The sequence below is a fragment of the Taeniopygia guttata genome, chromosome 31, assembly GCF_048771995.1.
Source record: "Taeniopygia guttata chromosome 31, bTaeGut7.mat, whole genome shotgun sequence".
Taxonomy (NCBI): Eukaryota; Metazoa; Chordata; class Aves; order Passeriformes; family Estrildidae; genus Taeniopygia; species Taeniopygia guttata.
In genome coordinates this window covers 2,399,144-2,420,334 of record NC_133056.1, presented here as the reverse complement: position 1 = coordinate 2,420,334, position 21,191 = coordinate 2,399,144, and the positions used below count along the sequence as shown (strand labels likewise).

The 21,191-nt window shown below is 68.4% G+C and overlaps 3 protein-coding genes across 8 annotated transcripts; 1 reads left to right on the top strand and 2 right to left on the bottom strand.

Moving 5' to 3' along the window:
* Positions 1–2,180: 2,180 nt before the first annotated feature.
* Positions 2,181–6,044, top strand: ZFPL1 (zinc finger protein like 1). Of its 3 annotated transcripts, none has more exons than XM_041712135.2 (8): positions 2,181–2,322; positions 2,494–2,601; positions 3,147–3,234; positions 3,564–3,757; positions 4,358–4,421; positions 5,000–5,089; positions 5,176–5,284; positions 5,801–6,044. In XM_041712135.2, exons 1-8 carry the CDS (start codon positions 2,206–2,208, stop codon positions 5,970–5,972), a joined length of 942 nt encoding a protein of 313 aa, XP_041568069.1. In that variant the 5' UTR covers positions 2,181–2,205; the 3' UTR covers positions 5,973–6,044. The 3 variants fall into 3 exon arrangements, with proteins under 3 accessions (XP_041568069.1, XP_041568068.1, XP_072776479.1); XM_041712134.2 differs by having other exon boundaries at positions 3,123–3,234; XM_072920378.1 differs by lacking the exon at positions 5,000–5,089 and having other exon boundaries at positions 3,123–3,234.
* A 264-nt stretch (positions 6,045–6,308) lies between these two features.
* Positions 6,309–12,125, bottom strand: LOC121468463 (EGF-containing fibulin-like extracellular matrix protein 2). Of its 2 annotated transcripts, XM_041712137.2 has the most exons (11): positions 12,070–12,125; positions 11,742–11,838; positions 11,495–11,543; positions 10,689–10,916; positions 10,364–10,483; positions 9,543–9,659; positions 9,317–9,436; positions 8,526–8,639; positions 7,881–8,013; positions 7,531–7,714; positions 6,309–6,748 (listed from the first exon to the last, which is right to left on the bottom strand). In XM_041712137.2, exons 2-11 carry the CDS (start codon positions 11,832–11,834, stop codon positions 6,500–6,502), a joined length of 1,407 nt encoding a protein of 468 aa, XP_041568071.1. In that variant the 5' UTR covers positions 11,835–11,838; positions 12,070–12,125; the 3' UTR covers positions 6,309–6,499. The 2 variants fall into 2 exon arrangements, with proteins under 2 accessions (XP_041568071.1, XP_041568072.1); XM_041712138.2 differs by lacking the exon at positions 10,689–10,916.
* A 320-nt stretch (positions 12,126–12,445) lies between these two features.
* On the bottom strand, positions 12,446–21,024 carry FIBP (FGF1 intracellular binding protein). 3 transcript variants are annotated; one of them, XR_012052321.1, is made up of 11 exons: positions 20,210–20,296; positions 19,740–19,938; positions 18,004–18,130; positions 17,179–17,279; positions 16,123–16,256; positions 15,596–15,704; positions 14,913–14,976; positions 14,460–14,546; positions 14,256–14,353; positions 13,465–13,590; positions 12,446–13,363 (listed from the first exon to the last, which is right to left on the bottom strand). XR_012052321.1 is itself a non-coding variant. In XM_041712117.2 (11 exons), exons 2-11 carry the CDS (start codon positions 20,292–20,294, stop codon positions 13,521–13,523), a joined length of 1,074 nt encoding a protein of 357 aa, XP_041568051.1. In that variant the 5' UTR covers positions 20,295–20,296; positions 20,891–21,024; the 3' UTR covers positions 12,446–13,520. The 3 variants fall into 3 exon arrangements, 2 of the variants coding, with proteins under 2 accessions (XP_041568051.1, XP_072776482.1); XM_041712117.2 differs by adding an exon at positions 20,891–21,024 and having other exon boundaries at positions 12,446–13,590; XM_072920381.1 differs by having other exon boundaries at positions 12,446–13,114; positions 13,491–13,590.
* Between the last annotated feature and the right edge of the window lie 167 nt (positions 21,025–21,191).

Here is a 21,191-nt window from a genome sequence, read left to right as displayed (position 1 = left end):
CGTGCCGCGCGCTGATTGGCTGCAGCGCCGCCCCGCCCCCCCGCAATGAGAAATTAACCCTTTTCGGGTGCTGTGACGTCACAATTACATCATCACACGGCAGAGCCACGACAAAAACTCGTTTAATGGGCAACAAACGGGGGGGGGGGCGGGGGCGGGGGGGTGCTGACAGCTCCGGGGGGGTCCCACACATGGGGGGGGTCCCACACATGGGGGGGCGTCCCACACAGCCCCTCCCCCCCCACGGGGGTCTCACCTCGGGGTCCCACAGGGCGGGGGAGGGGCTGTGCATGGGGGGGTCCCTGCACAAGGACCCCCCAGTCCTGAGGGTCCCCTGAGGGTCCCGTGGGGGTCCCGTGGGGGTCTCTCCTGCATGGGGGGGTCCCGGGGGTCTCGGGGTCACTCCACGACGAGCGGGAACCTCTCGGCCTCCTCGAACTGCGCGTTCATGGAAGCGGCCCAGGCCTCGAGCTCCGAGAGCTGCGGGGGCACCGGATGGGATGGTGGGGGGCTCAGGGATGGGGGGCATTGGGGATGGGGGGCACGGGGGGCTGCAGGGAGCAGCAGGGCAATGGGGAGGGTCCGGGGGGTGAGGGTCCCACAGATCCACGGGGGGGGTCCAGGGGATGCTGAGGGGGTGGTGGACCCCTGGCCCGTTAGGGGGGCACTTGAGGGGTCTGAGGGGGGGAAATGGGGGCAATGAGGGGGGACAGAGGGGTCCTGGCGGGTCCCGGTGGCGCAGGGGGGGCACAGGGGGGTCCCTGGGGGGGCACAGGGGGGTCCCGGGGGTCCCTGGGGGGGCACAGGGGGGTCCCGGGGGTGCATAGGAGGGTCCTGGTGGCGCAGGGGGGGCACAGGAGGGTCCCGGGGGTCCCTGGGGGGGCACAGGAGGGTCCCGGGGGTCCCTGGGGGGGCACAGGGGGGTCCCGGGGGTCCCTGGGGGGGCACAGGGGGGTCCCGGGGGTGCATAGGAGGGTCCTGGTGGCGCAGGGGGGGCACAGGAGGGTCCCGGGGGTCGCGGGGGGGCGTCACTCACGTCAATGGGCGTCACCTTCTTCTTCCTCCTGCGCTCGGGGCCGCCGCCGATGCCGGGCAGGTCGAGGGGGGGGATCTGGGGGGGCTCGGGGGGCAGGTTGAGGGGGAGGGGGCTCAGCGGGGACCCCCCCAGCCCCCGCGGGGCGCCCCCTCCCCCCTCCAGGCGGCTGTAGGAGCGCCGGACGCGGGCGGCGATGGGGGAGGGGAGCGGGGAGGGGGGAGGGCGCGGGGAGGGGGAGGGGGAGGGGCAGGGGTCGTTCTCCTTCTGGGTCCGCAGCTGTGGGGAGGGGCGGGGGGGGTCAGGGGGGTCCCGGCCTTACCAGGACCCCCCACTCCCCACCGCGGCCCCTCCCCCCAAACGCACCCGAGGGCTCCTCCGGGGCCGCTCCGAGTCCTGCAGGGGAGGGGAGAGGGTCTGTGAGCCCCCAAACCGGGACCCCCCCCCAGGACCCCCCCCAACCCTCTGGGACCCTCCCCCCGCCCCCCAGAGCCGCCCCCCACTCACGGGGCTGTGGGGTGGGGGTCCCCAGGGGGGAGCACCCCGGGGCGACGAGACCACCAGACGCTCGGAGCTGTGTCGCGGCACTGCGGGGGCAAAGGTGGGGGGCGTGGGGGGGGGCGGTGGTCGCGACCCCCCCCAGGGACACCCCAAACCCCTCAGAGTCCCCCCCAGAGCCGAAGGACGGACACCCCCAGTCCATGAACCCCCCCCCGACCCCAGCCCCAAATTCCCTCAGGGTCCCCCCGAGGCACCCCCAGACCCAATAGAACCCCCCCAGCCCCAAATCCCCCCCGGGACCACCCCACCCCCGAGTGTCACTCATGGGACCCCCCGGGACCCCCCAGGACCCGAAAGGGACCCCGCAGGCTTCAAAGGGACCCCCCAGGACCCGAAGGGGACCCCGCAGACCTCAAAGGGACCCCCCAGGACCCGAAGGGACCCCCCAGGACCCGAAGGGGACCCCCAGGACCCGAAAGGGACCCCCCAGGCCTCAAAGGGACCCCCGGGCCCCCTCACCGCGATGGGTTCCCCCCAGGACCCCCCCCAGCCCCATCGCCGCCCCACACCCGCCCCAAATCCCCCCCCGGGACCCCCAGATCCCCCCTCGGGACCCCCACGGACCCCTCTGGGCCGCCCCCGCCGAGCGCCGCCCGCCCGCGGCTCCCGCCATGGCCGTTCGAACGGCCGGAAGTGACGTCACGCCGAGCGGCCGCGCTTCCGATGACGCCATCCAGGAGCGACGCACCCGGAAGCGCCAGCGGGGCAGCGCGGTCGCCATAGGAACGGTGAGGAAGGGGGGGGGGTTGGGGGGATTTGGGGGGAATTTTGGGGGTCCCGGGAGGGTCCCGGGGGTCCGGGAGGCTCCGGGGGGATCCCGGGGAGCGCCGGGCGCCGCTTTGCGGGGTCTGGGGGGCTCGGGAAGCCGCGGCCCCCCCAATTCCCCCCGCCCCCCCCAGGCCGCCATGGGGCTGTGCAAGTGCCCGAAGCGCAGAGTGACCACTCTGTTCTGCTTCGAGCACCGCGTCAACGTCTGCGAGAGCTGCTTGGTCAGCGCGCACCCCAAGGTGGGGCTGGGGGCGGGCGGGGGGCTCCGGGGGGCTGGGGGGGGTTCGGAGGGCGTGGGGGGCGCGGGGGCTCTGGGGGGCTCTGGGGGGCTGGGGGAGATTCGGACGGCTCTGGGGATCTCTGGGGTGCGGGGGGCTCTGGGGGACTGGGGGAGGTTCGGGGGGCTCGGGGGGCACGGGGGGTCTGGGGGGCTCCGGGGGGCTGGGGGGGGTTCGGAGGGCGTGGGGGGCGCGGGGGGCTCCGGGGGGCTCTGGTGGGCTGGGGGAGATCCGGGGGGCTCTGGGGATCTCGGGGGGCGCGGGGGGCTCTGTGGGGCTGGGGAAGGTTTGGGGGTCTTGGGGAGGGTCTCAGGGGGTCTCGGGGGGCACTGGGGGGTCTCAGAGGGCTCTGTGGGGCTGGGGAAGGTTTGGGGGTCTCAGGGGGGCTGTGGGGGTCTCTGTGGGGCTGGGGAAGGTTCGGGGCTTTCTGGGGGCTCCCCGGGGGTCTCTGGTGCCCCCCCGCTGAGCGCCGTGCCCCGCAGTGCATCGTGCGGTCGTACCTGCAGTGGCTGCAGGACAGCGACTACAGCCCCCAGTGCCCCCTGTGCCACAGCCCGCTGGGGCAGCGCGACACCGTCCGGCTGCCCTGCTACGGTGGGCGGGGGGCACGGGGGTCTGGGGGGCACAGGGGGGTCCTGGGGGTTTGGGGGGTCCCGGGAGGCACCTTCCGGCTGGTCTGTTATGGTGGGTGGGGGGCACGGGGGGCCTGGAGGGTCCTGGGGGGCACGGGGAGGGCTCTGGGGGGCACAGGGGGCTCTGGGGGGATGGTGGGTGGGGGGCACGGGGGGCACAGGGGGATCTGGGGGGCATGGGGATGGCTCTGGGGAGATGGTGGGTGGGGGGCACGGGGGGGTCTGGGGGTCCCAGGGGGCACCGTGGGATCTGGGGGTCCCGGGGTGCCCTGACCCCTGCCCTCCCCCCAGACGTGTTCCACTGGCCCTGCCTGGCGGCGTGGGCGCGGGCGCTGCCCCCCAGCACGGCCCCCGCGGGGCACCGCTGCCCCCAGTGCGGGGGGCCGCTCTTCCCGCCCCCCAACCTCCAGGGGCCCGTGGCGGAGGCGCTGCGGGAGCGGCTGCGCACGGCGCCGTGGGCCCGGCCCGGCCTGGGGCTGCCGCTGGTGAGGGACGGGGGCGGGACGGGGGCTGGGGGGGCACAGAGTGCCTAAAACTGACCCCAGAGTGCCCTGAAACACCCAAAACTGCCCCCAAACTGCCCCCAGAGTGCCCCCAGAGACCCAAAACTGCCCCCAAACTGCCCCCAGACACCTGAAACTGCCCCCAAACTGCCCCCAGAGACCCAAAACTGCCCCCAAACTGCCCCCAGACACCTGAAACTGCCCCCAAACTGCCCTGAAACACCCCAAACTGCCCCCAGAAACACCCCAGAGTGCCCCCAGAGACCCAAAACTGCCCCCAAACTGCCCCCAGAAACACCCCAGAGTGCCCCCAGACACCTGAAACTGCCACCAGAAACACCCCAGAGTGCCCCGAAACAGCCCGGGGGGCCCCAGACTACCCCAGACACCTGAAACTGCCCCCAGAATATCCCCAGACACCCAAAACTGCCCCCAAACTGCCCCAGAAACACCCAAACTGCCCCCAGAAACACCCCAGAGTGCCCCCAGAAACACCCCAGAGTGCCCCCAGACACCCAAAACCGCCCCCAAACACCCCCGAGTGCCTCAAACACTGCCCTGAAACACTCAAACCCCCCCCAGATCGAGGACTCGGAGGAGCTGCCGGAGCCCGAGACCTCCGCGGAGCCCGACGGGGGCTGGGACGGTGCGGAGCTGCCCCCAAACCACCCCCGGGCCCCCCAGGAGCACCCCTGGGACCCTGCAGAGCCCCCCGGAGCACCCCTGGGACCCCACAGAGCCCCCAGGAGCACCCCTGGGACCCCGCAGAGCCCCTTGGGACCACCCCCGCCTTTCTGCCCGGGAAGCTGAACCCCCCCCGCATCCCAAAACTCACCAGAGATGTTCCCTGGGCACCCCAATTCCTCCTCTGAGGGCCCCAAATTCCCCCTGGGACTACACAACCACTCTGGACCCCCCCCAAAAAACCTTCCCAGGACCCCCAAAATCTTCCCAAGCACCCTGAGCCCCCAGAAACCCTCCCAGGACCCCCAAAATCCTCCCTGGCACCCTGAGCCCCCAAAAAACCCTCCCAGGACCCCCAAAATCCTCCCTGGCGCCCCATCCCTCCCCTGAGCCCTCCTGGGACTCCCCCAAAGCCCCTCCATGGGACCCCAATACCCTCTGGGACACCTCACCCCCCCCAAATCTTTCCTGGAGCACCCCAACCCTTGAGCCCCCCCAGCCCCCCGGGGCAGCCCCCAACCCCCGGCTCTGTCCCCACAGCCCCCCTGGCGCCGCCCCAGCCCCCCCCGAGCCCCCCGACCCCCCACGCCGTCGTCCACATGGGGGGCGAGACCCCGACGCTGCACGCCGGTGAGTCTGGGGGCTCCGGGGGGCACAGCGGGGGGTCCCCAGCCCCGGGCCGGGTTTTAGGGTCCCCCTGTGCTCCCCCCGCCCAGGCTCTGCCCCACGGAAGCCCCTGGGGGGCCGCGAGGCCCGGAGCCCCCCCGACCACGACGAGGACAAGTACCGGCGGCGGCCGCTGGCCTGGCTGCCCCCCAAGCTCAGGTGGGGCTGGGGGGGACCCGGGGGGCGCTTTGGGGGGGCCACTCTGGGGGTGGCATGGGGTCCCTTTGGGGGGGTCCCTTTGGGGGGTCCCTCTGGGGGTCCCTGGGTCCTTTTGGGGGCATCCCTGGGGTCCCTTTGGGGAGGTCCCTTTGGGGGGGTCCCTGAGTCCCTCTGGGGGGTCTCTGGGTCCCTCTGGGGGTCTCTCTGGGGGTCCCTGGGTCCCTTTTGGGGGTCCCTTTTGGGAGTCCCTCTGGGGTCCCTTTGGGTGTCCCTTTGGGGTCCCTCTGGGGGTCCCTCTGTGGGTTCCTTTTGGGGGGTCCCTGGGTCCCTCTGTGGGTCCCTCTGTGGGTTCCTTTTGGGGGGTCCCTGAGTCCCTTTTGGGGGTCCCTTTGGGGGGTCCCTGAGTCCCTTTGGGGGGTCCCTCAGGGGGTCCCTTTTGGGGGGGTCCCTCTGGGGGTCTCTCAGGGGGTCCCCCCGGGTCTCCCCCCGTGCCCCCCCATCCGCCCCTCCCCGCAGGTGCCGGGCCCGGGGGGTCCCGCGGCGCCCCCTGCTGCTGCTGCTGTGCCTGGGCGGGGCCGCGGCCGCGGCGCTGCTGCTGCTGCTATTGGCCGCTCTGGGCGGGGGCGGGGCCGACTCTGACCCCGCCCTCGAGCCGCTCAACAACCCCCACGTGCGGGTGGGGCCCTGACCACGCCCCCTGGGCGGGGCTACGCGGGGCGGGGCCAATAAACTGCGCCCCCGTGTGGAGAGGGAGGCAGAAGTGTCCGTGTGGCTCTTGGGGGGCACCAGTTCCTCCCAGTTCCCTCCCAGTTTGTCCCAGTTCCCTCCCAGTCCCTCCCAGTCCCATCTCAGTCCCCCCCAGTTCCCTCCCAGTCCCCCCCAGTTCCTCTCAGTTCCCTCCCAGTTTGTCCCAGTTCCCTCCCAGTTCCCTCCCAGTCCCTCCCAGTCCCCCCCCAGTGCCTCCCAGTCCCTCCCAGTCCCTCCCAGTTCCCGGCACACCCCACAGCTCAGCGCTGACACTCGCTCTGTGCCCCACTCCGGGGGTCCCAGACATTTCTTTGGGGATTCTTTGGCCGATCCCTTCGGGAACAAATTTCGGGGTCCCGGGCGGGGCGAGGCTCAGCCCGGGGGGGTTTTGGAGGCCCCGGGGCCCATCTGGGGGTCCCGGGGGGCGTTTGGGGGGTCCCGGTGGCGGTTTTGGGGGTGTCCCCCCCCTTAAAACGGGTGGGCGCCCATGGACAGGTGGAGGCGGAGCAAAGCCAGGCCACGCCCATCGGGAGGGGGCGGGGCCCAGGCGCTGGGGGGCGGGGCCCAGGCGCTGGGGGGCGGGGCCTCGGTGGCGGTGGGCGGGGCCTGGGGCGGTGGGCGTGGCCCCGGCCGGAGAAGCTCCACCTCCAGCAGCAGCTGCCGCGCGCCCGCCAGGGGGCGCACGAGCTCCAGCAGCGAGCTGTGATTGGTCAGCGCCTGCGGGGGGCGGGGTCACACGGCGACCCCCAAAATCCCACCGACCCCCCCCAAAATCCCCACCGACCCCTCCCCAAAATTCCCACCGACCCCCCCCCAAAATTCCCACCGACCCCTCATAAAATCCCCACCGACCCCCCCCAAAATCCCACCGACCCCCCCCAAAATCCCACCGACCCTCCCCAAAATCCCCACCGACCCTCCCCAAAATCCCCACCGACCCTCCCCAAAATTCCCACCGAACCCCCCCAAAATCCCCACCGACCCTCCCCAAAATCCCCACCGACCCTCCCCAAAATTCCCCACGACCCCCCCCAAATACAGTCACAGACACCTCCGGGACCCCGGACAGCACTCGGCCCCCAAACTCCCCCACAGCTCCCCCCAACCTCCCTCCAGACCCCCCTAAAATTGCTTCAAAGCTGCCCCAGATACCCCCAAATTCCTCCCGAGCGCCCCCAAAATCCGTCCCAGCCCCCCCCGGTTCCTGCCGAGCCCCACCACAAACCCCTCAAAATCCCTCTGAGCTCCCCCAAAATCCCTCTGAGCCCCCCAAAATCCCTCCGAGCCCCCCCAGAATCCCTCTGAGTCCCCCCAAAATCCCCCCGAGCCCCCCCAGAATCCCTCCGAGCCCCCCCAGAATCCCTCTGAGCCCCCCAAATCCCCCCGAGCCCCCCAAAATCCCTCCGAGCCCCCCAAAATCCCTCCGAGCTCCCCCAAAATCCCTCTGAGCCCCCCCAGAATCCCCCCCAGCCCCCCCAAGCCCCCCCGGCCCTCGGTACCCGCAGGCGGAAGGTGCCGGGGGGGCCCCCCCGCAGCCGCAGCCTTTGGGGGTCCCCCGGGGGGTGCCGGAGCTGGAAGATGCCCGCGGGCACGTCGCGGATGTAGGGCAGCGCCAGGAAGCGGTGCAGGAGCCAGCGGGGCCGGGGGGCACAGCCGCGACCCCCCCGGGGGCACACGCAGGTCCTGCGGGCCCAGAGAGGGGCGTGGGGGGGGTCCCCAAAACCGAGACCCCCACCCCGAGACCCCCCCCAGAACTGCCCGGAGCTCTCGGGGTCACAGGGACCCCCGGGATGGGACAAGGAGGAGCCCCCCCCCCCCCCCATTTTGGGGGCGGGAAGGGGGTCCGTACCCGTTGCTGCGGGGGTGGGGGGCGTAGGGCCCCCGGCAGAGCTCGCGGGGGACGCAGAGGTGCCCCCCAAAAGTGTTGAGGCAGCTCTGGGCCCCCCCGCACTCGTGGGAGCCCTCGGAGCACTCGTCCCGGTCTGGAGGGGAACGGGGGGAGGGATATGGGGGAGGCTGAGCCCCCCAGTGCCCCACAGCCCCCCAAACCTGGTCACAGCCCCCCCAACCTGCCCACAGCCCCCCAAAGCTACCCACAGCCCCCCAAATCAACCCCAACCTGCCCACAGCCCCCCAAAGCTGCCCACAGCCCCCCCAAACCTGACCACAGCCCCCCCACCCTGATCACAGAGCCCCCAACCTGCCCACAGCCCCCCCAAATCATCCCCAAACCGCCCACAGCCCCCCAAAGCTGCCCACAGCCCCCCAAATCAGCCCCAGAGCCCCCAGCCCCACCCACCCATCACAAACAGCTCCTGTGCTGCCTTGGAGCCCCCCCAAACGGCCCCACAGCCCCCCCAAACCGCCCCCCAGCGCCCCCAAACGGCCCCACAGCCCCCCCAAACCGCCCCCCAGCGCCCCCAAACCGCCCCCCACCACCCCCAAACCGCCCCCCACCACCCCCAAACCGCCCCCCGGCCCCCCCAGCCCGTACCCCGGCAGAGACCCCCCTCCTGCGCGTAGCCGGGGGGGCAGAGGCAGCTGAAGCCCCCCGGGAGGTTCTGACAGCGGTGCTGGCACGGGACCCCCGCCCGGCACTCGTCCACGTCTGAGAGACCCCAAAGGGGGGAGAGACCCCAAAGGGGGGGGAGAGACCCCCGGGGGGGGCAGAGAGACACGGTCAGACCCGACCGGGGGGGACGCAGCCACCCCCCACCCCACGGTGACACCCGAGGGTCCCTCGGCCCCACCCCGGCCACGCCCGCGCCACACCTGCCCAGCAGGGGGCGGGGCCAGGCCCCTGTGGGCGTGTCACACACCTGGGCGTGGCTCAGGGGCGTGTCACACACCTGTCCCTGTCACACACCTGTCCCTGTCCCACACCTGTCACACACCTGTCCCTGTCACACACCTGCTCCTGTCACACACATGGCTGTGTCACACACCTGTCCATGTCACACCTGTCCCTGTCACACCTGTCCTGTCACACACCTGTCCCTGTCACACCTGTCCCTGTCCCACCTGTCTGTGTCACACACCTGGCTGTGTCACACACCTGTCCCTGTCCCACCTGTCCCTGTCACACACCTGTCCATGTCACACCTGTCCCTGTCACACACCTGGCTGTGTCACACCTGTCCCTGTCACACACCTGTCCATGTCACACACCTGTCACACACCTGTCCCTGTCACACCTGTCCCTGTCACACACCTGTCCCTGTCACACCTGTCCCTGTCCCACACCTGTCCCACCTGTCCCTGTCCCTGTCCCACCTGTCCCCTCACCGTGGCAGCTCTGTCCGTCGCTGCCCAGCACGAAGCCGCTCCGGCAGCGGCAGCGGAAGGAGCCGAAGGTGTTGAGGCAGCGCTGGGAGCATCGGGCGCCCATGGAGCACTCATCCACATCTGGGGGGCAGGGGGGCGTCAGGGGGGGCGTCAGGGGGGGCTGCCCTGCCCCACAGAGCGGGGGAGGGTCTCCCCGCCGGGCCGGGGGGGCTCGGGGGGCTCTGACCGAGGCAGGAGCGGCCGTCGGGGCCGAGGCTGAACCCGGCGTGGCAGCGGCAGGAGAAGGCGCCGGGGGAGTTGGCGCAGCTGTGCTGGCACCAGCGGAACTGGCACTCGTCCTCGTCTGCCCCAAAAACACCCAAAATACCCCAAAACTGCCTCATGGACACCCCCGGGGACCCTCACCCAGAGGTCATTCCTGTCTGCCCCAGAAACACCCAAATCCACCCCAAAACCGCCTCATGGACACCCCCGGGGACCCTCACCCAGTGCTCGTCCTTGTCTGCTCCAGAAACACCCAAAAATACCCCAAACCAGCCCAAAACTGCCCCTGGGGACTCACACCCAGCGCTCGGCCTCATCTGCACCAGAAACACCCAAAAATACCCCAAAACCACCTCATGGACACCCCCGGGGACCCACACCCAGCACTCGGCCTCATCTGCACCAGAAACACCCAAAAATACCCCAAACCAGCCCAAAACTGCCCCTGGGGACCCACACCCAGAGGTCATTCCTGTCCGTCCCACAAACACCCAAACCCACCCCAGAACCCCCCAAACCCGCCCCGGAAACACCCAAACCCACCCCAAACCCACCCCAAACCCACCCCAGACCCCCCAAACCCGCCCCAGAACCCCCCAAACCCACCCCAAACCAGCCCAAACCCACCCCAAACCCACCCCAAACCCGCCCCAGAACCCCCAAACCCACCCCAGAACACCCAAACCCACCCCAAACCCACCCCAAACCCACCCCAGACCCCCCAAACCCACCCCAGACCCCCCAAACCCGTCCCGGCCCCCCAAGCCCCCCGGCCCCACTGACCCACGCACTCGGGGGGCCGGTGCCGGTAGCCGGGGGGGCAGCGGCACTCGAAGCCCCCCGGGACGTTGATGCAGTCCTGGCTGGGCCGGCACGGGGGGGGCCCCGCGCACTCGTCCACGTCTGGGGGGGGCACAGGAGGGGCGGAGCTCCGGGACCCCCAAAAATGACCCCCACAGCCCCTCCCCCACCCCTGAGACCCCCCCCACCCTTCCAAACCACGCCCACCCAACAAGCCCCGCCCACAACCGGCCCCACCCACTCCCTTTGCTCCTCCCTCCCACAGCCCCGCCCGCTGATTTGCATACCGTAGCCACGCCCCCCTCACCTGCGCAGGTGCCGTCGGGGGCGGGGCCGAAGCCGGGGGGGCAGCGGCCGTCGGGGGGCGGGGCCTGGCGGGGAGGGGGCGGGGCCGGGGGCGGGGCGGGGGCGGGGCCGGGGGCGGGGCTGAGCAGCGCGGCCGAGCGGGGCAGGCACAGGTACCCCCCAAAATGGTTCAGGCACTTCATGGAGCCCCGGCACGGCCGCGGCCCCTCCGCCGCGCACTCGTCCACGTCTGGGGGGCGGGGGGCACGGTCAGAGGGGACCCCTCCCCAAAAAATGGCCCCACGGAGCCCCCAAAGCAGCCTGAGAGGGGCCCCCCCCCAAAATAACCTGAGAGGGGTCCCCCCCAAATCAGCCTGAGAGGGGTCCCCCCCAAAACAGCCTGAGAGGGGCCCCCCCAAAACAGCCTGAGAGGGGCCCCCCACCCCAAAACAGCCTGAGAGGGGCCGCCCCCCAAAACAGCCTGAGAGGGGCCCCCCGCCCCACATCAGCCCCAAGATCTCCCCCGAGCCCCCCCAGGACACTCCCCGGGACCACCAACCGCTCCTCCGCAGCCCCCCCCCCACGAGAGGGGCTCAACGCCCCCCTGAAATAACCCCGGACCCCCCTAAACACCCCTGGGGGGGGACAGCGAGAAGGGACACCCGACTCCCCCCCCAGACCCCCTGAGAGCCCCAAAACATCCCCGGGGGGCGGGGGGAGCGGCACCCCCGGACACCCCAAACCCCGGGACCCTCCGCGCCGCCCCCACAAACGGGGGACCCCGAAACCCCCCCGCGGGTTGGGGACCCCCCAGATCCCCTCCCCCACCTTTGCAGTGCTCCGTTTCGGGGTCCCACTCGTACCCATCGCTGCACTCCTGGGGGGGCGAGAGAGAGGGGGTCACCCCCCCCCCACAACCACCCCCCCCCCCCATAACTCCAGAAGTTTGGGACTGGGGGAGGGGCCAAGCAGGTTTTTGGGGGGGCACTCAGGTGTTGGGGGGGTGGGGAGAGAAGTTTTGGGAGCGGGAGCGGGACCCCCCCCGAGCCCCCCCCCCAAATCGCCCCTTCCCCACCGCGTAATCCTCGGGCTCCTCCAGATCCGGGGGGGCCGCGGGGGCCACGGTGGCGCCGAGGAAGAGGAGGAGGAGCAGCGAGGGGGGGCCCATGGCGCTGGGGGGCGGCAGGGGGGTCACCCCAAACTCCGCAACCCCCCAGAGGGGCCCAGCCCCCTCCTGGGAGCCCCCCCACCCCCCATCCCCGGGACGCCCCTCCCCCAACAAAGCCCCCTCTGGGGCTCGGGGGGGGGGGGGAGGGGCGTCTCTGTGGGGGAGGGGCATCTCGAGGGGCTCCCCGCCGTGGGGGGGGCGCCCCCCCCCCCAAAATCCCCGCGGCCTCACTTACCCCTCTCAGCTCTGGCCCCTCCCCCCAGGCTCAAAAGCTCCTCCCCTCCCCCAAAATTGGCCCCGGAGCGCGGGAGAGCCCCTCCCCCACCCCTCAGTGCCCCTCCCCCACCCCTCAGTGCCCCTCCCCCACCCCTCAATGCCCCTCCCCCACCCCTCAGTGCCCCTCCCCCACCTCAGTGCCCCTCCCCCCCGAAGCTCTGGGGACCCCCCCACTTCCCTCTCCTCATTTTCAGATTTTGGCCCCCCCCCCCCCCCCCAGCCCCTCGCTGAGATTTGGGGACCCTCAACTTCTGCCCCTCCCACCCCAAACCCGCCCCTCTCCCGAAATTTCGGGGACCCCTCCCGCTGCCCCCCACAAACGCCCCCACCTCAGCTCCGCTTTCAGCTCTTTATTGCACCCCCGACTTTTGGGGCCCCCAGGGTTGGGGTTCGCCCCCATTTTGGGGAGTCCCGATTGCCAGAGACCCCCGATTTTGGGGAGTCTCCGTGTGGTTAAGTTGGGAGGTTCTGGTTTTGGGGGGTGTCCTGGTTTTGGGGTCACCCCTTTTTTGGGGTCCGCCCCATTCCAAATGTCCCAATATTTGGGGCGTTGCCTCTCCTGGATCCTCCGCATTTGGGGTGTCCCGGTGCTCGTGGTTCTCCAAACCCCAAATTTCGGGGCGCTGATCCTCCGTCCTGTCGGGTTTTTGGGAGCCCCGCTCCTTTTTGGGGTCCCACATTTGGTACCCCAATCTTTGGGGTGTCCGAGTTCTGGGCTGCAGCTCCCGGATCCTTTCCTTCCCCAGGGGCGCCCCGTTTTGGGGGCTGGGTCCGTTTTTGGGGGGCCGTTTTTGGGGCCGTGCTCATTTTTGGGCTGTGTCCATTTTTGGGGTGCTGTTTTCGGGGCCATGTCCATTTTTGGGGTCCCGGTTTTTGGGGCACTTTTTGTGGGGTTTTGTCCATTCCGGGCCGTTTTTGGGGCACTGTTCCGGGGCCGTGCCCATTTTTGGGGTGCTGTTTGTGGGGATGTGTCCATTCCGGGGCCGTGCCCGTTTTTGGGGCGCTGTTTGTGGGGCTGTGTCCATTTTTGGGCTGTGTCCATTTTTGGGGCGCCGTTCCCAGCCCGTGCCTGTTTTTGGGGCGCTGTTTGTGGGGCTGTGTCCGTTTTTGGGGTCCCGGTTTTTGGGGTGCTGTTTGTGGGGCTGTGTCCATTCCCAGGTCCATGCCGTTTTTGGGGCGCTGTTTGTGGGGCTGTGTCCGTTCCCAGGTCCATGCCGTTTTTGGGGCGCTGTGCCCGTTTTTGGGGTGCTGTTTGTGGGGCTGTGTCCATTCCCGGGGCTGTGCCCATTTTTGGGGTGCTGTTTGTGGGGCTGTGTCCATTTTTGGGGCGCTGTTTGTGGGGCTGTGTCCATTCCCGGGTCCATGCCGTTTTTGGGGTGCCGTGCCCGTTTTTGGGGCGCCGTTCTCGGCTCAGTCGTGGTACATGCGCAGCAGGCAGGCGCTGATGGCGGCCATGTAGCGCTCCCACAGCGCCTGGTGCCTGCGGACGGGGCGGGTTTGGGGGTCCCTCGGCTTCGGGGAACCCCCCCGGCCCCCAAACCACCCCCAGCCCCCTCCGGGGCGCTTTTGGGGTTCCCCGAAAAGGCTGCGGGGGAACATCCGGGGGGTCCTGGTTTTGGGGTCTCACCTGAGGCCCGGCAGGTTTCAGGGGGATTTGGGGCGGTTTTGGGGTGGTTTTGGGGCGGTTTTGGGGTGAATTTGGGGGGTTTTGGGGCTCACCTGAAGCCTGGCAGGTTTCAGGGGGATTTGGGTGGCTTTGGGTGGTTTTGGGGTGGATTTGGGGGGTTTTGGGGCTCACCTGAAGCCCGGCAGGTTTCGGGGGGATTTGGGGTGGTTTTGGGGGGATTTGGGGTGGTTTTGGGGTGGTTTTGGGGTCTCACCTGAAGCCCAGCAGGTTTCGGGGGGATTTGGGGCAGTTTTGGGGTGGTTTTGGGGTGGTTTTGGGGTGGATTTGGGGTGGATTTGGGGTGGATTTGGGGGGTTTTGGGGCTCACCTGAAGCCCGGCAGGTTTCGGGGGGATTTGGGGCAGTTTTGGGGTGGTTTTGGGGTGGTTTCGGGGGGTTTTGGGGCTCACCTGAAGCCCGGCAGGTTTCGGGGGGATTTGGGGTGGTTTTGGGGTGGTTTTGGGGGGTTTTGGAGCTCACCTGAAGCCCGGCAGGTTTCGGGGTGCCGCCGTGTAGTGCGTCAGGAAGAGCCGCAGGTCCCCCGGGCTCCACTTGTCGGAGCGGCAGGGCTCGATCACCTGCGGGACCCCAAAACGCACCCGGATTTAGGGCCGGATTTTGGGGGGGTCCCAGCCCAGGAGTCCCGGGGGTCTCCCGGGCCCCCGTTTTCGGGGTGCCCCTCACCTTCTCCACCAGGTCCACGAAGAAATCCCGAACGTCGCGGGCGTGGGTCAACTTCCCCCCGACGTTCACCAGGGCCCGGGACAGCGCCTGGGGGGCGCGGGGGGCGTGGGCACCCCCAAACCCGGGGGGGCTCCCCGAACCCCTCCCCAGGGAGGACCCGGCACTTTGGGGGTGCCAGGACTTGGTGGAACCCCAAAACCAGGACCCCCCTTCTCCCAGGACCCCCTGAGCCCCCCAGAAAGGACCCCCAGGACCTTGGGGGGCTCTCAGGAGTTTGGGGACCCCAAATCCCCCCTGCCCACCCATCCTCCCCCCACAGACGTGCAGGGGGGATCCTCCGGGATTTTGCGGGGGTCCCAGGATTTTGGGGGAGGCCCCTCCCCCTCCAAGCGGCCCCCAGGGATTTTGGGAGACCCCTCCCCCCTGAGGACACCCCGTTTTTGGGGGGCTCACCTTGAAGTTGGCCTCCAGCTCGTTGTGGACCGAGATCTTCCCCCGCAGGGCCGAGCACACCAGGCTGGGGGGAGGGGGCGGTTGGGGGGGCCCGGGGACCCCCGGAACCACGACCCCACCTCGGGGCCCAGGCAGCCCCTCCCGCACCCCAAAAACAGCGCCTGGAGGTGCCAGGGTTGGGGGGCGCTGGGGCTTTTGGGGGGTACTCGAGTTTTTGGGGGGACACGGCAATTTCTGGGGCAGCACTGGGGTTTTTGGGGGGTACTCGAGTTTTTGGGGGGGCACTGCAGCTTTTGGGGGAACCAGTTTTGAGGTGTCCCATGGAATTCGGTGGGACCCCGGGATCGGGGGCACCCACCGGGTTTTGGGGGCACCCAGGAGTCGGGGCGTGCCCCTTTGGCAGAGAGGCCGGTTTTGGGGCGCCCCGTGGAGTTTGGGGTGCTCTTTTTTGGGCTGTCCCCGTTTCGGGGGACAGTTCCTCGGGGGTGTCCCCATCTGGGGGTGTCCCCATCCCAGGGCTGTCCCCAATTGGGGGGTGTCCCCGTTTCGGGGGTGTCCCCACCCTGGGGTGTCCCCAATTGGAGGTGTCCCTGTCTGGGGGTGTCCCCATCCCAGGGGTGTTCCCAATTGGGGGTGTCCCCGTTTCGGGGGTGTCCCTGTCCCCGCGGTGTCCCCGGTGTCACCTCTTGTGCTGGTCCAGCAGGTCCTTGTCGGCCACGAGCACCTTCAGCTCCTTCAGGTCCTGCAGGAAGGACTTGGGCAGGTCCCCGTCGGGCTCGGCCGCCTCGGGCGCTGCGGGAGGGATGGCGGGGTCAGGGGTCAGGGGTCAGGGACAGCGGGGTCAGGGGTCAGGGACAGCCCCAGGGACACCGTGGGGGTGGCACAGCCACAGGGACACCAGGGACGTGAAAGAGGGACATCCCCAGGGTCACTGCTGTCCCCTGGGTGTCCCCAATGTCCCCAGGGTGTCCCCAATGTCCCCAATGTCCCCAGGGTGTCCCCGATGTCCCCAGGCTGTCCCCAGGCTGTCCTGGGGGTGTCCCAGGGCTGTCCCCAGGCTGTCCCCAAGGCTGTCCCTAATGTCCCCAGGGTGTCCCCAATGTCCCCAGGGTGTCCCAGGGGTGTCCCCAGTGTTCCCCGGGGGTGTCCCAGGGGTGTCCCAGGGATGTCCCCAGGCTGTCCCCAATGTCCCCAGGGTGTCCCCGCGCACCCAGGGCCCCCTGGCTCCAGTGGCCCATCAGGCTCTGGGCGCAGGCGGCGAAGTCGGCGAAGCTCAGGAACTGCAGCCGCCGTTTGCCCGTCTCGAAGCGGCTGTTGGCGAAGAACACGATGGCGGCGTAGTCCCTGTGGGGGGGAAAAGGGGGTCAGGGGGTCCCTCCCCCCCAAAACTGCCCCCAAACCCCCCCCCAAACCCCCCAAAACCCCTGAAACTCCGCAAAACCCCAAACCCCCCCCCAAACCCCTGAAACTCTGCAAAACCCCAAATCCTCCCCAAACCCCTGAAACTCTGCAAAACCCCAAATCCTCCCCAAACCCCTAAACCCCCCAGCAAATCCCTGTAACTCCCCAAAAAACCCCAAACCCCAAAACCCCCAAAATCCCCCTAACTCCAAAACCACCTAAACCCCCGCAAAACCCCCAAAATCCCCCCAAACCCCACCAAAACACCTAAAACCCCCCAAAACCCACCAAAACCCCAAAACCTCCCCAAACCCCTAAACCTCCTCCAAACCCACACAAAACTCCCAAAATCCCCCCAACCCCAAAACCACCCAAACCCTATAAAACCCCCAAAATCCCCGCAAAACCCACAAAACCCACAAAATCCTCCCCAAACCCCATCCAAAGCCCCTAAAACCACCAAAACCTCCCCAAACCCCACCCAAAATCCCCGCAAAACCCCCCAAACCCCCCATATCCCCAAAATCCCAACTCCAAAACTACCCAAGCCCCGCAAAACCTCTAAAACCCCCAAAACCTTCCCAAAATCCCCGCAAAACCCCTAAAACCCACAAACCCCACCTAAAACCCCCCCAAACCCCCCAAGACCTCCCAAAATCCCCCCCAAAACTCTAAACCACCCCGAGACTCCTCCCCAAATTCCCAAAGCCCCCCAACCACAGGAGCGTTTGCTGGGCCCTCCGAGCCCCCCTGAGCCCAGGGCCCCCCAGGGCCCCCCCAGCACCCTTGGGTGCTCCCAGCCCCCCCATGGCCCCCCCCCGCACCCTTGGGTGCAGCCCCCAGCCCCCTCTGCCCCCCATCGCACCGGGCCAGGGCCGGGGGCAGCAGGAAGAGCTGTTGGATGTTCTCGGCCAGGGGCCCCCGCAGCTCCTCCACTGCCTTAAAAACCCTCTTGAAGTTGTCAAACTGGGGGGGCAGGGGGGGGTCAGCACCCCAAAACCCCCCCAGGGCCTCCCCCCGCACCCCAAAACCCCCCCAGGGCCTCCCCCCGCACCCCAAAACCCCCCCAGGGCCTCCCCCCGCACCCCAAAACCCCCCCAGGGCCTCCCCCTGCACCCCAAAACGCCCCCAGGGCCCGAAAACCCCCTCGAACGCCCCCCGAGCCCCCCAGCAGGACCAGACCCCCTCCCTCAGCCAAAGCCCTCCGTTTCTGGGGTTTTCCCCGTTTTTGGGGTTTTTTCCTTGTTTCCCCCATGCCCCTATTTTTCCGATTTCCTCCCCCCATTTTTCAGATTTCCTCCCCCATTTTTCCAATTTCCTCCCCCATTTTTCACATTCCCTCCCCCACTTTTTGGGACTTCCCTCCCCCCGATTTTTGGGGTTTCTCCCCTCATTTCTTTTCCCCCACCCAGTTTTTGGGATTTTCCCCCCCCCCCATTTCTGGAAATTCCCCCCCATTTCTGGGGTTTTTCCCCCATTTCTGGTTTTTTTCCCCCCCCATTTCTGGGGTTTCCCCCCCCCCATTTCTGGGTTTCCCCCCCCCACTTCTGAGGTTTTCCCCCCATTTCTGGGGCTTTCACCCCCCCATTTCTGGGTTTTTTCCCCCCATTTCTGAGGTTTTTCTCCCCCATTTCTGTTTTTTTTCCCCCCATTTCTGGGGTTTCTCCCCAGCCCGGTTTCGGGGTCCCACCTGGCGGCGGCAGCTGCGGATCCCGACCCCGGTGCGGGCGCTGACCTCGTCCAGCTCCTTCTTGGTGCCCTTGGAGAGTTTCTTGCCCAGCAGCTCCCGGGCCAGGGCCTCGTCGAAGGCGTAGTACCTGGGGGGGCCCCGAAAATGGGGAGAAAACCCCAAAATCGGGGGGCACGTGAGGAAGAAACCCCAAAAATGGTGAGAAAACCCCAAAAGCAGGGGGAGAAAACCCCAAAATAGGGAGGAAACCCCAAAAATGGGGGGAGAAGTGAAATGGGGGAGAAACCTCAGAAACTCAGGGGGCCCCAAAACTGAGGGGATCCCCAAAACCCCACCCCAAAACTGAGGGGATCCCCAAAACCCCGCCCCGAGCCCCAAAATCTGCTCCTGAAACTCCCAAACCGCGCCCGATGCCCGGAGCTGCTTCCTCAGTTCTTCCCCCCAGTGCTCCCAGTGCCCCCAGTGCCCCCCAGTGCCCCCAGTGCCCCCAGTGCCCCCCAGTGCCCCCCAGTGCTCCCAGTGCCCCCCAGTCCTTCCCAGTGCCCCCCAGTGCTCCCAGTGCCCCCAGTGCCCCCCAGTGCCCCCCAGTGCCCCCAGTGCCCCCCAGTGCCCCCAGTGCTCCCAGTGCTCCCAGTCTCCCCAGTACCACTGGATGAGCAGCCCCCACATTCCCCCAGTATTCCCAGTCCCTCCCAGTTTGCCCAGTGCTCCCAGTGCTCCCAGTACCACTCTACGAGCAGCGCCCCAGCCCCCCCAGTCCCTCCCAGTGCTCCCAGTACCACTGGACCAGCAGCGCCCCCATCCCCCCATTCCCCCAGCCCCCCAGTCCCTCCCAGTGCTCCCAGTACTGCTGGACGAGCAGCGCCCCCATTTCCCCAGTCCCTCCCAGTCCCTCCCAGTCTCTCCCAGTTTGCCCAGTACCGCTGTATGAGCAGCCCCCCAGTCCCCCCAGTGGTCCCAGTGTTCCCAGTCCTCCCAGTTGTCCCAGTACCTCTGGACGAGCAGGGCCCCATTCCCCCAGTGTTCCCAGTCCCTCCCAGTTTGCCCAGTCCCCCCAGTACTGCTGGACGAGCAGCGCCCCCATTTCCCCAAGGCCCCACCAGTGTTCCCAGTCCCTCCCAGTGTTCCCAGTTTGCCCAGTACCACTGTATGAGCAGTGCCCCCATTCCCCCAGTCCCTCCCAGTCCCTCCCAGTCCCCCCAGTCCCCCCAGTACCGCTGTACGAGCAGCCCCCCCAGTGTTCCCAGTCCCTCCCAGTGTTCCCAGTGTTCCCAGTGCCCCCAGTCCCTCTGTATGAGCAGCCCCCCAGTGTTCCCAGTGTTCCCAGTGTTCCCAGTACCTCTGGACGAGCAGCCCCCCAGTGTTCCCAGTTTGCCCAGTCCCTCCCAGTCCCCCCGGTACCTCTGTATGAGCAGCCCCCCAGTGTTCCCAGTTTGCCCAGTCCCTCCCAGTCCCCCCGGTACCTCTGTATGAGCAGCCCCCCAGTGTTCCCAGTTTGCCCAGTCCCTCCCAGTCCCCCCGGTACCTCTGTATGAGCAGCCCCCCAGTGTTCCCAGTTTGCCCAGTCCCCCCCAGTCCCCCTGGTACCTCTGGATGAGCAGCCCCCCAGTGTTCCCAGTCCCTCCCAGTGCTCCCAGTCCCCCCAGTGTTCCCAGTGCTCCCAGTCCCCCCCGGTACCTCTGTATGAGCAGCCCCCCAGTGTTCCCAGTTTGCCCAGTCCCCCCAGTCCCCAGTACCTCTGTATGAGCAGGGCCTGCCGCTCGGGCGGGATCTGGAACAGCAGCTGCTGCAGCAGGCGGGGCGGCGCGTGCAGGAGCCGCTCCAGCATCTGGAACGTTCTGTAATGGTCGCGGGTGTCGCTCTGCAGAACCGCCACCGAGGTGCCCTCCCGCTCCAGGACACCGCCCCGGAGCCGCCGCGCCACCGCCTCCGCCACTGCGACAGGGGGACAGTGAGGGGACATTGGGGACATTGGGGCGATTGGGGACAATGGGGATATTGGGGACATTGGGGGGATTGGGGACAATGGGGATATTGGGGACATTGGGGGGATTGGGGACAATGGGGATATTGGGGACATTGGGGACAGTGGGGACATTGGGGGGATTGGGGACATTGGGGGGACACTCAGGGGACATTGGGGACACTCAGGGGACATTGGGGACAGTGGGGACATTGGGGACACCGAGGGGACACGGGGCCGCACCCGAGTGTCCGTCCAGCCAGAGCCGGTACACCTCCTCATCGATCAGCGTCGTGTTCCCCACGAACACGTCCAGATCGCTGCTCATGGCTGCGGGGACAGACGTGTCACCGTGTCACCATTGTCACCGTGTCACCATTGTCACCGTGTCACCAGTGTCACTGTCACCGTGTCACCATTGTCACCGTGTCACCATTGTCACCGTGTCACTGTCACTGTGTCACTGTGTCACCGTGTCACCGTGTCACCGTGTCACACTGTCAACATTGTCACTGTGTCACTGTGTCACTGTGTCACTGCGTCACCGTGTCACTGTGTCCCCACGGCCCCAGACACGCCGGCAGGGCCACACTGACCCCGAACTGGGCCGTACTGGGACCCCCAGACCCAAACTGGGACCCCCCGACCCAAACTGGGACCCCCTGACCCCAAACTGGGACCCCCAACCCCAAACTGGGACCCCCCTGACCCAAACTGGGACCCCCCTGACCCAAACTGGGACCCCCTGACCCAAACTGGGACCCCCTGACCCAAACTGGGACCCCTGACCCCAAACTGGGACCCCTGACCCAAACTGGGACCCCCCTGACCCAAACTGGGCCATACTGGGACCCCCAAACCCAAACTGGGACCCCCAGACCCCAAACTGGGACCCCCAACCCCCCCCGCCCCTCCCCCACCCACCGGCGCCGTCCCGCGCGCTCCTTCCGCGACGCAGAGCGGTGACGTCACGTCTACAGGATGTGACGTTACGTCTGTCGGATGTGACGTCACGGAGGGGCGTGTCCGCGCGGCTCCTGCCCCGCCCCCCGGCGCGTGCGCCGCTTCCGGGTCCCCCCAGTAAAAACCAGTGAGGCCCAGTCCAGTAAAACCAGTAAAACCAGTAAAAACCAGTCCCAGTCCCAGTAAAACCAGTCCCAGTAAAAACCAGTGAGGCCCAGTCCAGTAAAACCACTCCAGCCCAGTAAAATCAGTAAAAACCAGT